This window comes from Leucoraja erinacea, chromosome 5, assembly GCF_028641065.1.
Source record: "Leucoraja erinacea ecotype New England chromosome 5, Leri_hhj_1, whole genome shotgun sequence".
NCBI classification, from domain to species: Eukaryota; Metazoa; Chordata; class Chondrichthyes; order Rajiformes; family Rajidae; genus Leucoraja; species Leucoraja erinaceus.
Genome location: NC_073381.1, coordinates 82,014,834 through 82,028,492, shown reverse-complemented (window position 1 = coordinate 82,028,492; position 13,659 = coordinate 82,014,834). Strand labels below are relative to the sequence as shown.

The 13,659-nt window shown below is 42.4% G+C and overlaps 1 protein-coding gene across 4 annotated transcripts in view; it reads right to left on the bottom strand.

The window, feature by feature from the left end:
• The window catches only part of phip (pleckstrin homology domain interacting protein), a 186,218-nt gene that overhangs the window by 98,940 nt on the left and 73,619 nt on the right, over positions 1–13,659 (bottom strand). For all 4 annotated transcript variants that reach the window (XM_055636089.1, XM_055636087.1, XM_055636088.1 and 1 more), the window contains exons 8-9: positions 10,463–10,684; positions 6,719–6,819 (exon numbers count right to left, since the gene is read on the bottom strand). In XM_055636089.1, the coding sequence (XP_055492064.1) occupies positions 6,719–6,819; positions 10,463–10,684 (323 nt within the window). The remainder of the gene's footprint in view (positions 1–6,718; positions 6,820–10,462; positions 10,685–13,659) is intronic.

The window sequence follows — 13,659 nt, the reverse complement described above, 5'->3', positions numbered from 1 at the left end:
GGGGAGTGGAAAAGTTGGGACGATTGATGTCATGCCAGCAGTTAGAAATGAAGAGATCTAAAGAGAGTAGAAAGCCGCCCAGGGTGCCCAAGAGGAGGGGGACCGGTGAAGACGGGAGAAGGGGTCATCACTGGGTGGTGAGGACCTTCCCATAGAATAAAGTACGGAGGCAGAGGAAGACCCTGAACACATTGATGTGGGGGCGAAGAGGAACAAAGTTGAGGACAGACCATTCCGTATAGGAAAAGGGGCGGCTGAAGGGTCTTAACCTGAAACGTCACCTATTTCTTTTCTCCAGAGATGCCATCTGACCGGCTAAATTACTCCAGCTTTTAGTGTCTATCTTCAAAATGATGTCACAGATTATTTTCTATCCACTTAATATGTGACATCGCCCAGCGCGTCTTTAACGGCCACGGGACTTGCCATCGCCCGCCAGGGGCTCCAACATTAAGACCCGGAGCAGGGACTTACATCGCCGGAGCGGCCTTAACGGCCACGGGACCTGTCATCACCCGTCGGGGGCTTTAACATGGGGAGAGGATGGCGAGCAGGGGAGAGACAAGACTTTGCCTTCCATCACAGTGGGGAGGAGATTCACTGTGGTGGATGTCAGTGTGAATTGAGTTGGTTGTGTGTCTTGTATAATGGTTTCTTCTTGTTGTATGGCTGCAGAAACCAAAGTTCCTAACGGATAAATAAAGGTCATTGAAGTTGAAGTTGAAGTAGACAAGGTGGGGGAGTTTAAAGTTTCACCTGCGTGAGATAATATGATCTTCAGCATTGCTTTGAGTGCATTAGAGTCCTAGGTAGAAGAATTCAATCCACAGCTTCCTAAATCGAAGGTGAGGAGGGTTTTGATGCTTGTGTCTGCCATGATTCAACAGGACAAATCTCAAGACTATTTATTTACAAAATCTCCACTTGCAAATCCGGATAATAAGTTAGTTCCACACATCAGCCTCCCAACATTATTGTATTATCTTGCTTTGTATCTGGACAATAACATAGCAACATGGAATGAAGTGGAAAAGAGTCATTGCATTCAGTGGCACTCTGAACAAACCAGTTAACAATAAGTGGACATTTAGAATCCAAGGCTGAAAATCTGTTGTAATGAGAACTGTTTTCTGCACTCAGCATCTTCCTCTTTGCTCTGCCTATAATACTTGAGATTGTCTTGAATGAATTTATGTGTAGTATTATCTGAACTGATCACATAGCATGCAAAACAAAACTTTTCAATGGTCCTCGGTATACATGTCAATAATAAACCAAAACCTAGCTATCTATGGAATCTGTTTGGTGAGAAAAAATGTCAGACATATTCACAGTGAGAATGTACAAACGCTGCACAGACAGCACCTGTACTCAGGATCGAACCCCAGTCCCTGGTGCTGTGAGGAAGCAACGCTACCGCTGCACCACTGTGGCACCCCTTAATAACATTAGGATATGCTATTCTTTAAATCATGTTTTTACCAGCACTTCTTTTAACATATTTAAATCATCAATTGGAAATTTCACAGAAAGCGTACTTTCAAAGATCAACTAACTTCAAGCCGACCTTTAATTCAATTCAGTATATTGTCACATGTACCGAGGTACAGTGAAAAACATTTTGTTGCGTGCTAACCAGTCAGAGAAAAGATAATACATGATCACAATCGATCCATTTACAGTGTATAGATACATAATAAGTGAATAACATTTAATGCAAGTTAAAGCCAGCAAAGTCCGATCAAGGACAGTCCGAGGGACAACAATAAGGTAGATAGTAGTTCAGCACTGCTCTCTGGTTGTGGTAGGAGTTGCCTGATAACAGCTAGCAAGAAACTGTCCCTGAATCTGGAGGTTTGTCCTCTGGCCTATATGAAGTTTACAGACACTGCCCATCCTCTCCTCTTCCTCACAACCAACCCCCATCTCCCAGTTGCACATGAATATTTAATAGTCTTTCACATATTCTAACCAGTTTGGATATCAATACTGATGGCAACATTTTAAGACCAAACCTAACAATTCACGAGTAAGTAAACTGCCTTCTCAAAGTTCCTGTTGTTCAAAGGTTATTTTGATCCAGGAATTTAGTAATCATTAGGGGCAAAATGAGGCCATTCGGCCCATCAAGTCTACTTCGCCATTCATTCATGGCTGATCTATCTCTCCCTCCTAACCCCATTCTCCTGCCTTCTCCCCATAATCCCTGCTACCCGTACTAATCACGGATTTGGGATCAAACACTGCCACATCCAATATGTCAGGCAGATTTCCTTTCCCAAATTTGATTTGTGAAACAGATGGGTTTGTAGACTCTGTTTATTTCAGTAAATTATTTTAGTTTATTTCAAATGTATTTACTCAACTTGAATTTAAAATAACTTTAGAGTATTTTCAAGCATGAATGTGTCCCAACATAGTTGGCACTAAGAATGAATCCTATAATATAACCACTTTGTTATCATATTCCCAATGTATACGAGGACATTCCGAAGGAATGGTTTTGGCCCGAAACGTTGCCTATTTCCTTCGCTCCATAGATGCTGCTGCACCCGCTGAGTTTCTCCAGCATTTTTGTCTACCTTATGTCTTACATATATTTATATATATTTTAGCTATAAATCAGATATATTACAGACTGATTTTAGTCATACAGTGAGTGTGAAAACAGACCCTTCGGCCCAACTTACCGACACCGGCCAACATGTCCCAGCTACACTAGTCCCACCTGCCCGCGTTTGGTCCATATCCTTCCAGACCTGTCCAATCCATGCACCTATCCATGGAGATTTTAATTTTCTTCTTAAAGGCCTGCTGCAATATGTATTAAAATTGCTTAATTCAAGCAAAAGCATTGTTTTGTTTAGGGCTTAGAGCTTGGGTGAGAACATACAGGGCAAGATTAACAAGTGTGCTGGTGATACAAAAGTGAGTGGTTTCCAGATAATGAAGATGGTTGCGAAAGATTGCAGCAGGATCTGGATCGATTGTACAGGTGAGCAGAGGAATGGTTGATGGAATTTAATACGGAGAAGTGTGAGGTGTTGCATTTTGGGTATCGAACAAGGGCAGGACTTACACAGTAAATGGTGGGCCTCTGGGAAGTGATGTAGAGCAGAGGGATCTAGGACTACAGGTGCGGGGTCCCTTGAGTCGCGGGTAGATAAGGTGGTCAAAAAGGCTTTTGGCACTGACCTTCATCAGTCAGAGTATTGAGTATAGAAGTTGGGAGGTCATGTTGCAGGTGTATAAGACGTTTTGAGACCGCATTTAGAATATTGTTTTCAGTTCTGGGCACCATGTTATAGGAAAGATATTGTCAAGCTTGAAAGGGTTCAGAAAAGATTTCCAAGGATGTTGCCAGGACTAGAGGATGTGAGCTATAGGGAGAGGTTGGGTAGGCTGGGTCACTATTTCATGGAGCGCAGGAGGATGAGGGGAGATCTTATAATGGTGTACAAAATCAGGAGAGGAATAGATCGGGTAGATGCACAGAGTTTCTTGCCCAGTGTAGGGGAATCGAGGACCAGTGGACATAAGTTCAAGGTGAAGGGGAAATGATTTAATAGGAATCCGAGGGGTAACTTTTTCACACAGAGGGTGGTGGTGGGTGTATGGAACACGCTGCCAGAGGAGGTAGTTGAGGCTGGGACTATCCCATCGTTTAAGAAACAGTTAGACAGGTATGTGGGTAGGACAGGTTTGGAGGGATATGGACCAAGTGCAAGCAAGTGGGTTGAGTGTAGCTGGGACTTTGTTGGCCGGTGTGTGCAAGCAGATGCAGTTTTTTTTTTTTTAAGTGCTGGAGTAACTTAGATGGCACGGTGGGGCAGCCATAGAGTTGCTGCCTTACAGCGCCAGAGACCCGGATTCGATCATGACTACGGGTTCTTGTCTGTACGATGTTTGTACATTCACTCCGTGACCTGCGTGGGTTTTCTCAGAATCTTCATTTTCCTCCCACACTCCAAAGACTTACAGATTTGTCATTTAATTGACTTAGGTAAAACTGTAAATTGTCACTAATGTGTGGAGGATAGTGTTAATGTACGGAAATTGCTGTTCGGCCCTTTCTCGGTGGGCCGAAGGGCCTGTTTCCGTCCCGTATCTCTAAATCATGCCAAGTTAAAACATGGGGCTAGATTGCATTCTGTTGATGGCAATGAGCGAACGGCCCTGTAATGGGTCAGATCGCTATGGTCTTACAGCCACAGAAGTACGGTCAGGTTGAAGTTACTACATCTGACCATTGGTTCTGCAGCTGGACTGATTGGTGAATCCTGGGGCAGATACAAATGTCCTGAGTGGAGTGCTCCACATTTGACCCATCGGATCTTGCACCATCTGTAGCTGGTGTACGCATCATGGCCACTGTCATTCACTCGGACCAACAACTGAGATTAATTTTACGTAACATGTTCAATTAATTTATCTCAATTAGATGCGTATTAAACATTTAATATATTTTTAAAATAATTTAAATCTATGTTTTCATGTGTCATTACCATCAACATGTAAAAGCACTTGTAGACAACACAAGTTGCCAACAACCAACAACTAGACAGCAGTCCTGAGCTACTATCTACCTCGGTGGAGACCCTTAGATTATCATTAATCGGACTTTACTGGACTTTACCTTGCACAAAACATTATTCACGTAGTACATGGTATTGGTGAGACCACATCTGGAGTATTGTGTACAGTTTTGGTCCCCAAATCTGAGGAAAGACATTATTGCCATAGAGGGAGTACAGAGAATGTTCACCAGACTGATTCCTGGGATGTCAGGACTTTCATATGAAGAAAGACTGGATAGACTCGGCTTGTACTCGCTAGAATTTAGAAGATTGAGGGGGGACCTTATAGAAACTTACAAAATTCTTAAGGGGTTGGACAGGCTAGATGTAGGAAGATTATTCCCGATGTTGGGGAAGTCCAGGACAAGGGGTCACAGTTTAAGGATAAAGGGGAAATCCTTTAGGACCGAGATGAGAAAAACATTTTTTACACAGAGAGTGGTGAATCTCTGGAACTCTCTGCCACAGAAGGTAGTTGAGGCCAGTTCACTGGTTATATTTAAGAGGGAGTTAGATGTGGCCCTTGTGGCTAAAGGGATCAGGGGGTATGGAGAGAAGGCAGATACAGGATACTGAGTTGGATGATCAGCCATGCTCATATTGAATGGCGGTGCAGGCTCGAAGGGCCGAATGGCCTACTCCTGCACCTATTTTCTATGTTTCTATGTTTCTCTTTATCATGTATCTATGCACTGTGAATGGCTCGACTATAATCATGTATTGTCTTTCCGCTGACTGGTCAGCACGCAACAAAAGCTTTTCACTGTGACAATAAACTAAACTCAAACTCAAAGGGACATCAGAACATATAATCAGAATAAAATAAATAATAAAGACATCACAGAAACACAGATTAAAAACATAATTCAGTCCAAAAACAAAAAATCAAAAACACAATGTGAAGAGAGAGCAGCGGCAGCTAAAGCGCGCCAGCGTCCACTCTCCCTTCACGGCAGCCATCTTGGACAAAGACTAACAGGATTACCTTACAGACAAAAAAATCATCCCCCCACAATGGATACCACTGTGAGGGAAGGCACAATGTCCAGTCCCCAACCCCAAGTTCACCCCAAAGTCAGGCCTATTGAGGCCACCGCAATTGCCTCTACGGAGGCCCGATGTTCCTGGCCGTTCTCACTTGAACCCATTGGGCTGCAGAGTAGCAGAACCAGCATAATAACCATTTCTAGTCAGCCTATACATTTTCAACAAATAGCAAATTGCTTAATACTAATAAGTGTTCGTGAAATTCTTAGTAGTTTAGTTTAGAGATGCGGCATGGAAACAAGCCCTTCATCCCACCGAGTCCGGGCCAACCAGCGATCATACTGTACACGAGCACTATCCTACACATTAGGGATAATTTACGGAAGCCATTTAACCCGCAAACCTGCACATCATTGGAGTGTGTGGGAAACCCACGCGGTCACAGGGAGAATGTACAAACTCCGTAGAGACAGCTCCCATAGTCAGGATTGAATCGGGGTCTCTGGCGCTGTAGGGCAGCAACTCTACCGCTGCGCCACTGTGAGTATTGAGTACAGAAGTTGGAAGGTTGTGCTGCAGCTTGCTTGCAGTTTGAGCAGGTTCAGACTCTATTCTATGGAATACAGGAGGATGAGGAGTGAATTTATAGAGGTGTACAAAATCATGAGAGAAATAGATCAGGTAAACGCACAGAGTCTCGTGCCCAGAGTAGAGGAATCTAGAAATAGAGGACATTGGTTTAAGGCGATGGGGAAAAAATATTTAATACGAACCTAACGAGTAACTTTTTTTACACAACGGGTGGTGGGTGTATGGAACGAGCTGCCGGAGAAGGTAGCTGAGGCAGGTACTATCACAATGTTTAAGAAACATTTAGACAGGTACATGGATAGAATAGGTGTAGAGGGATATGGGTCAAACACGGGCAGGTGGGACTAGTGCAGTTGGGACATGTTGGTCGCTGTGGGTAAGTTGAGGTGAAGGGCTTGTTAGAATAGGATAGGTTTAGATAGATATGGGCCAAATGCAGACAGGTGTGACATCCTGGTCAGCATGGGCAAGTTGGTTTGAATGGCCTGTTACCAAGCTGCATGACACAATGACTATGTTTCATAAATTTAATTCTCAAATTTAATAAAGGAGTACTTACTGACCTAAATTTGTACATGCCAGCATCCCACTGCCAGAAACAAATTGTGCCATCCGCCCCTGTGGAAGACAGGTACCTCAAAGAGCCAGTGCACAGTGGCGAAAACTGGAAAACAACAACATCAAAATGGTTAGAAAGATACATACAACAGGATATTTCATTGGCAAGATATGACAGAAGTGTTTACTAGCCATGGAGCTATAATGGAGGAGCTATAAATACATCTCGGTTCTTCACCACCCACTCCACCTAATGGTCCACATGTATGCAAACTAGTGAGGCTACCAGGGTTTTTTTTTTTGTTGAAAAATCAGAAATTAAGAACAAATTTGAAGCAAAGTTAAGAAACTTTTCTAAGTGACTGTGGGAATGAATAGCTGGACACACAGAATTTTAGACAAATTTAAAACTTAACACAAAGAGTAGTGGGTATCTGAAATGGGTTGCCAGGGATGGTCGTGGAGGCAGATACAATAGTGGCATTTAAAAGGCTGGAATCTGGAGCAAAAGCAAGAATTCAGTGGGCCGAGCAGCATCCTGACTGATTCAGGATCTTCCCCTGAAATGTCACGCACCCCTTTGTCTCCACAAATGCTGCTTGACTCCAAAGTAGTTCATTTCTTGCAAGAGGATTTGAGTAGCTTAAAGAACACATGCAAACACATGATGGTGCCAGAAACGGGAGGATAACATTATTGTGGAGATGTTATGGATTTGATTCAAGAAACTCAGGACGGGAATTATGTAACCAATTACTCCAATAGCTGCAAATAAATCTCAGGGGGAAAGCCGCTGACCTGAAAGGTTAGCTTTATTTTTCTTTTCCAAAGTGCTGAATGACCTGCTGAGTATTTCCAGAAGTTCTGTTTTTATATTAATGCGTATTAAGTTACACTTGAGGTGTTATTTGAAACAGAAATATGCCATTCGAGGTTAAGCAAAAAGCTTTAAGGGCTGTCCCACGATGACTTTTTCGGCCACTGACTGACGTATCAGGTCGCAGAAAAATACGCAGCGTGAGGACGTATGGCGCGGCGTGATGATGTATGACGCGCGGTGTTTTTTTTTTTGTCACTGCTGGATTTTGAAATGTTCTAAATGTTTTGGCGACATTGATATGACGCCGACAGGCTCTTTAGCAATTAACACCTCTGCAAGTTCCAAAAGATATTCAACGCTCCAAAGGGTTAATCTTCTAATTTTCTTTGGGTGTCCTTGTGGTAAACCACTTGTTCTAGATTTTAATTTTCTGTAAACTGTGCTAACAGTTTGCACATGCTTCCTCTTTGGAAGCTTTCTCTTTCCCAATTCTGAGGAAGAGCTTTTGACCTGGAACATTAACCATTTTTCTCTTTCCACAGATGCTGGTTGACCTGCTGAGTGTGTTTTCAATCATCATCATGCGCCCGCACAGCCGTCTGGAGCGTGTGACGTCATTTGAAGATGGACACAAAATGCAGGAGTAGCTCAGCGGGACCGGCAGCATCTCTGGAGAGAAGCAATGGGTGATATTTCGGGTCGAGACTCTTCTTCAGTCTGAAAGAAGGGTCTTGACCCGAAACGTCATCCATCCCTTCCCTCCAGAGATGCCGCCGGTCCCACTGAGTTACTCCTGCATTTTATGTCTATCTTCAATCTTCTTGGCCCCGCTCTGGGAGTAGGAGTGGGGGCGGATCTGGATCCACAGCGGCTGTGAGCCCCAGGCTGAGTTCTGACGATCGTTTGCCTGCTTCTGCTGTTGTTGGAGGCGAGACGTTGCGTCACGCCAGGATCTTGGGCCTGTCCCACTTTGGCCTTCAGTTATGTGACAGTTTACGCCAGTGGCGCGCGAAGATTTCGTGCAGGACAAAGTCCATACTCCTCCGCATCACTCCACACTCCTCCACACTCCTCCATGCGCCCTTCCCTGTGCTACCCACACGCTAGCAGGTCGCGTAAATAGCGTGCGAAAGACAGCCAAGTGGGATAGGCCCTTAACTCAGCAGGTCAGGCAACATCTTTAATTTAGCTTTTTAGTTTGAGAGATACAGCATGGAAACAGGTTCTACCACTTGAGGAAGTAGACGAGCCAGATCGGGTAAGAACAGAAGATTTCCTTTCCTGGACATTACTGAGCCTGATAGGTTTTCAAACAAATTCCCATAGCTTCGCGGTTTGTGTACTTTATTCCAGATTTACGCAGCCAAATGTTGACCATTATACAAATTGACCAAACCAATTGAGACCCAATTCTGGAGTGCTCGCATCAAATCAGGAGTTGTCTATTGGTTGCTGTCAGTCTCAGTACTGTTCAGTCCTCTGGTCTGGAAGACACTGTGCTTTCTTGCAACTTCTTGCAGATTGCACTGCAAATGCACCCCGCAATCGTGCAGAAGATTCAAAGCAATTTGACACTCCAGCAACTAAACAATGTGAGCTGGAGAGTTAAGTGTCACAACACATGATGGGCAAAAGTGTAGTCTTCTTTGGAAATATCAAGGAATAAAATGTATTATGTGTTACATGATGTCCAGATTCAAACCAGACAACTGAAAATAATGCATTTAAACATGTTGCCATAACAGCGCCAGAGTAAAGCTAAATATGGAGCATTTCCATTTTTTGGGGGGATTTCTAGCATCTAGTCTTTATGTCAGCATACTAACCTTTTTTTCTAAACCACAAGATTTAGCTGTATTTCTTTAATCCTGGTGTCTATTATCATTACAAATCTCTTCTGTAAGCAACAATTTCAAGCTGGAAACGACTGAAACACTAAAATGAGGGATGAATGAACAAACCTTCTGATGAAAGGCTACAGTCCCTGGAATGTTAACTCTTATTATTTCCAAAGATGCATCTTGACCACATTCTTCCAGCATTTCCTATTTTTATTCGAGCAATTTTCTCCACAATTCCACCCAATCTAATGATTAGATGAAAATTAGTAAGAAATGCACAAATGGCAGCTTTCTTTGTGTGTAAAAAAACCAGAAATGCTGGAAGAACTCAGTCAAGCAGTCTCTGCAACTGCTCAGCAAGTCAGGCTGCATTTAAAAAAAAAGAAAGTGTTGGAATAACTCAGCGGGTTAGGCAGCATCTCCGGAGAACATTTTTGATGACTTTTTGGGTCGGGACCCCTGCTCAGAATGACCTCTGTGTTCAGAATTGGGGTTAAGAATGTTCTGATAAAATGCCTCAATTTAAATCATTATCACTGTCTTCATAAAGTAATAAAAATAAACTGCAAATAAATGCTGGTTTATACCAAAGATGGACACAAAAGGCTGGACTAACTCAGCGAGTCAGGCAGCATCTCCAGAGAAGGTGGATAGATGATGTTTCGCTCGGGACCCTTCTTCAGACTCTGAAGAACTCCGAGGATAGTCTAGTCCCGACCCAACACATCACCTAACCAGCTTCTCCAAAGATGTGCAGGAAGGAACTGCAGATGTTGGTTCCCATCGAAGACAGACACAAAAATCTGGAGTAATTCAGCAGGTAAGGCAGCATCTCTGGAGAAAAGGAATAGTTGACGTTTCGGGTCAAGTTTGAAGAAGGGTCTCGACCTGAAGCGTCACCTATTCCTTTTCTCCAGGGATGCAGATGCTGAGTTACTCCAGCATTTTGTATCTGTTTTCTCCAGGGATGCTGCCTGACCCGCTGAGTTACTTCAGTATTTTGTGTCTACCACTGTTTTCCTATCCACGTATGCTGCATTATGCGTATTTAGTTTATTATTACTTATACCATCAGGGGTTCTCTTTACCTGCAAGGATGTGATGGATGCAGTGTGGCCCTGTAGAACCGCTAAAGGTGCGCATGTACGCAGGCACCAGACTCGGATGATTTTATCACAGCTGCCCGCAGCAATCATGGTGTTTTCATAGTTCACTGCCATGTCCGAGATTTCAGCAGAATGCCCACGCAAGGTTGCCAGAAGCCTGCCATCGTCCGTGGTCCAGATCTTCACCAGACAATCATCAGATCCCTGTGCAATGATTCAGAGAGAGTCAGTTTAGCCTGATAGTCCATTTTTAGTAAAATTAGTTTAATGCACCGATTTATCCATTTAGTTGCCCTTTACTTCAATGCTATACATTTGTGTTTCATATCACAGTTAAAAACAGCCATAAATGAATTCACTATTTTGAAAGTACAATGGTTTACTCTGTACAAGTCATTTTGAAAACTAAGGTTGATTCATCAATTGATTTTCAAAAGTACATTTCAAAGAACTCCTTAACATTCAAAGTTAATACGTAGCAATTTTGTTAATTACATTCATAGATCCATAGTTTGGTTTAGTTTATTGTCATGTGTACCAAGGTATAGTGAAAAGCTTTTGTTGCACACTAACTGGTCAGTGGAAAAACTATACATGACTACAATCGAGCCACCAACAGGGTACAGACAGAGTCAGCATTGAAACAGGCCTTTTGGCCCAATTCACCAATGCCGACCAAGATGCCTCATCTAACCTAATCCCATTTGCACGCGTTTAGCCCATATTCCTCAAAACCTTTCCTATTCCTGTCATAAAGGTATCCCATAATATGTTATAGAATCATCTAACTCTTAAGTTTACAGTATAAAAATAGATAGTATATTCATTATCCAAAATAGATATATCAGGCTAATCTCCTTCTCAGTGTTTTGAATTCAGAAAAATATCACAACCTACAGAACCAATATTGGAAACTTAGTGGTATCCACATTGGACGACAAATGTGCAGGAAGGAACTGCAGATGCTGGTTTATACCAAAGATAGACACAAAATGCTGGAGTAACTCAGCGGGGCATACAACATCTCTGGAGAAAAGGAATAGGTGATGTTTCGGGCCTGACAAAAGGCTCCGACCCAAAACGTGAGTCTGAAGAAAGTTTCCAACCAAAAACTTCACCAATTCCTTTTCTCCAGGGATGCTGCCTGACCCGCTCAATTACTCCAGCACTTTGTGTCTTTTTTGAACTACCTTTGTGCAGCTGTTGCAGATTTCACAATGTAACATCATATCTAAGTCGTGATAAGTGCAGAATCCATGAGAGTTTGAATGTTAATAATGCTTTGACAAGTGCCATTTTTATTTGAGGAACTTTTCCCAGCACAACTCAAACCACTCCAACATTATTGGAGGCCTTTTGTGTGGTGGCTGTTTGAAAGAACCATATAATTAAGACCCATACTACTTGCTTTCCTTGCAGCCTTGGAATCTTTTCCTTGCAAGGACATTCCTAATTTGTATACCTAATTCTATAATAGCTGGTTATTTAGAAAGATGAGAGAGAATCTCATTGCAACATATAAAATTATTTGGGGTTTGGACACGCTAGATGCAGGAAACATGTTCCTGATGTTGGGGGAGTCCAGAACCAGGGGCCACAGTTTAAGAATAAGGGGTAAAGTACAGAATTTGCCCAACCAGAACTTGGTGCTTATAGTCAGGTCAATTCACGTTCAAATCAGGAACCTGGCTGGATTTGGGTTTAATATTGTCACATGTACTGAGGTACAGTGAAAAACTTTGTTTTGCATGCTGTCCAAACAGATCAGATATACCATACATCAATACAATCAGGTCAAACTCAAGAATAGATAGTGTAGAATATATTGTTCAGCATTGTAGCACATCAGCTCCACAGAGAGTCCAATGTCCACAATGGTGTTAAGGTGAATCGGACAGCACCCTAGCCTATGGAAGAACTGTTCGGAAGCCTGATAGTGATAACAAAGGAGAAGAAGCTGTTCCTGAGTCTGGTGGTGCGCATTTTCAAGCTTCTGTGCCTTCTGCCGTACGGGGGCTGGGAGAAGATGGAATGATTAGGGTGGGACAAGTCCGGCTCCACTGTGCTTTCAAAATATTTATGCAGAATTTTTGCTCTATGTGCAAGCTAACTGGTCATGTATACAGTGCATTCGTGCCCTTTCAACTTGTGCATTAGTCTCTGATTAACACCTATGATAGCTCAATAGCATGCACAAATTAATGTGATGAAAGAGATTTTGCCTTTACGAATAGGCTTGTAAAAATAGCACACTGAGCAATAACTACCCTGTCAGGAGCAAGAAGTCTAGAGTAATTGATTAAATGATTCCTGCACTCCACGACAAGGTGACAGAACAAATCTTATCATACCACATCGAAAAGAAAATTCTGAACAATTCATGCCACATACCCTTAATTCTCAAAATGTCTGCATTTATTATTATTTACTGACCTATTTAAAGCATCAAATGGTACAGTCCACTGCCATTAAATCAAAACCGTTTCTGCTTCGAAAACTATCGCATCATTCAACAACATAAACTAAACAGTTTAACTAAAAATAGAGAGAAGAGTCTTTTTTCCACATTTCACGTTCAAATTGGTATTCAATTCAAATACACAAATTTTAGTAAAGTATGGTGTGCAGGCAAGGGTTCGTCTTACAAACACTCGGGTTTTTTTGATGAGGGTAGGGCGGTGGATATTGACTATATAGAACAAAGAAGGGAAGAGATTGAACTTTTTTTCACCTTCCATCACAGTGAGGAATGTGGAGGAGTCACTGTGGTGGATGTTTTTGTTAAAATGTATTTTGTGTGTTCCGTTGCTTTTTATTTGTATGACTGACTTGGCAAATGAAATTCCTCGTATGTTGCAAAACATACTTGTCTGATAACGTATTATTGTACTGTAATAAAGTATTATTGTATTGTATATGGATTGCAGTACAGTATTCAGCAAGGTCACTCATGGGCAGCTGGTCCAGACGATTAAGACAAATGGACGTAACGGAGAAGTGGGAATTTTATTCAAAGCTGGCTTAGCCACAGAATTTCGAGGTTAGTGGTGCAGGAGTCTTATTCTGTCTAGAGGTCTGTGAATAGTTGTGTTCTACAGGATTCAGTGCAGGGACCTGTGCGGTTTGTGCTATATACATATGATTTTGACTAAAATGGTGATGGACCAATTATTAAATTT